Source organism: Sinocyclocheilus anshuiensis, unplaced genomic scaffold (genome assembly GCF_001515605.1).
Source record: "Sinocyclocheilus anshuiensis isolate Anshui unplaced genomic scaffold, SAMN03320099.WGS_v1.1 scaffold3548, whole genome shotgun sequence".
In the NCBI taxonomy this organism is placed as follows: domain Eukaryota; kingdom Metazoa; phylum Chordata; class Actinopteri; order Cypriniformes; family Cyprinidae; genus Sinocyclocheilus; species Sinocyclocheilus anshuiensis.
Window position 1 is genome coordinate 31,745 of NW_015554057.1, and position 1,920 is coordinate 33,664.

Consider the following 1,920-nt stretch of genomic DNA (forward strand, 5'->3'; position numbering starts at 1 on the left):
ATTATTTTTACTGTAATTCATGTGGTTATTATTCATTATTTAATTAGATGTACATTTAAGACATCTTCACTTTACAGTAAAACTTGTATTTAAGTGAAATCGTTTAATTTGCATTCACAGAGCTGCTATTATGGCAAATCTTCAATTAAAATACCGGCAATTAAGTTAGTAAATATTCCTGTTCTTCCTCATCTCTCCCTCCTCTTCTGTCGTGACGTCATCGTGTGGTTGAAGAATTATTATTATATTTGCTGTGAAGTCGAGAAATGTCTCTCTAATGTGTGTGTAATTGAGGGCAGGATGTTTTCTGTGGAGGCGCAGCCTGTGTTTAGGATCCGGTGTGTCTGTGTCCGTCTCTCTCTCTCCCTCGTTCAGACGCGAGTCACGCCCGCTGGAGTCAGGCAGCAGACATCAGAATCGCGCGCGCGGTGAGTCCATCGGTCGGTGGGATGGCAGCGGCAGCGGCTCCGTGATGCGGCTGTGTGGGGCTTTACTGCTGATCGTACTGACGGCGGGTGAGTGGATATTAAATCCCTGATTAATGCCGAAAAACAGCAGCAGCAGCGACTTTACTGAAGATCATTTAAATGGCTGGATTATAATGAATGGCCAGTGATTTTAATGAGCTTTAATCTTATGCTAAATTTACACGCTGAAATAAAACAACAATTAAATCCCCGTTTTAATTAGTACTACAGTTAAATGACTGAATTTTAGTTCCGCTTTTTTCTGTATTTTCTGCATTTATGGGTTGAGAAGAATAAAAGACTGAGATTGTAACACTTATTAACGATGATTAATTGTGCCTTGTTTTATTTTTAATATTCTAAATGAAATTAATAAATCTAAATGAATAGATTTATCGATGATCATTGATACAGTGAAATATTAATTTTCCTGTTTTTTAAAACTGTTTTTCACTGCTATAAATTCTGTTCCGCTTCAGTCAGATAATGTGCGATTCACTTATAAATTGGAAAGATGTTAATGATTTTATTAAACAACTATTAATATGAAGTGTTCAGTATTCAAAGCAAATTCAAAATACATGATAAAACACTCGCCAGTCTGGCTCATATTTCACCTTTTAAATAATGAAATATATTAATATATAAATATATTTTTATAAATATATTTTATTTACAATTAAACACATTTTTCCCATTTATTTGGAGTTTGTTAGATAGATTCAAACTACTCTAATGTCCAGATAAAAAAATAAACAAACAAAATAAAAAAAATTAAAAATAATAATAAATTAAAAAGGGTTTTATTATTCAAATCAGCATAAATTAAGGCAGTAAAACAAATACTACTATGATGAATACTTAACAATTTCAACAATATAATTTTTCCTGTTAAAGTAATCAAAATGAGATTTTTGTTTTGATTCTCTTCTTAATGCAGAATTGTGGGAAATGATTTTAAATTGCGCTCATTGAGTGTAGAAAGCCAAAATCATGGTTTTAGAACAATTTTGACATATATAAACCGCGTCTCTAGGAGAATTACATCCGATTTCAGAGCAACTCCAGTATGAGTTATTCAGTTTATCATAGATTTGCATGAAGGAATGCAATGAATTCTAGTGATTACAAATAAACTAATGTTAGAAAATATGAATGAAATATATTTATAATTTCTATTCATCAATTAACCAGTAAACGAATACAGTTGCCCTACACTGTTTGCCTGCGTCATTAAACAGAATGCACTGGATTGAAACGAAATAAAAATCACTGTATCAAAGTTAAAGGCGACACAAAGCTGAGTGTGTGCAGAAATCACAACCGATGATGATGATGAAGATGTGTGTGTGTGTGTGTGTGTGTATGTGCAGAAATCACAACTGATGATGATGATGATGAAGATGTGTGTGTGTGTGTGTGTGTGTGTGTGTGTGTGTGTGGAGAAATCACA

The 1,920-nt window shown here is 33.2% G+C and overlaps 1 protein-coding gene across 1 annotated transcript in view; it reads left to right on the plus strand.

Moving 5' to 3' along the window:
* Positions 1–448: 448 nt before the first annotated feature.
* LOC107668524 (ly6/PLAUR domain-containing protein 1-like) overlaps positions 449–1,920 on the plus strand; it is a 6,843-nt gene continuing 5,371 nt past the window's right edge. Inside the window, exon 1 of the mRNA XM_016460429.1 lies at positions 449–515. Within this exon, the coding sequence (XP_016315915.1) occupies positions 473–515 (43 nt within the window). The 5' untranslated portion in view covers positions 449–472. The remainder of the gene's footprint in view (positions 516–1,920) is intronic.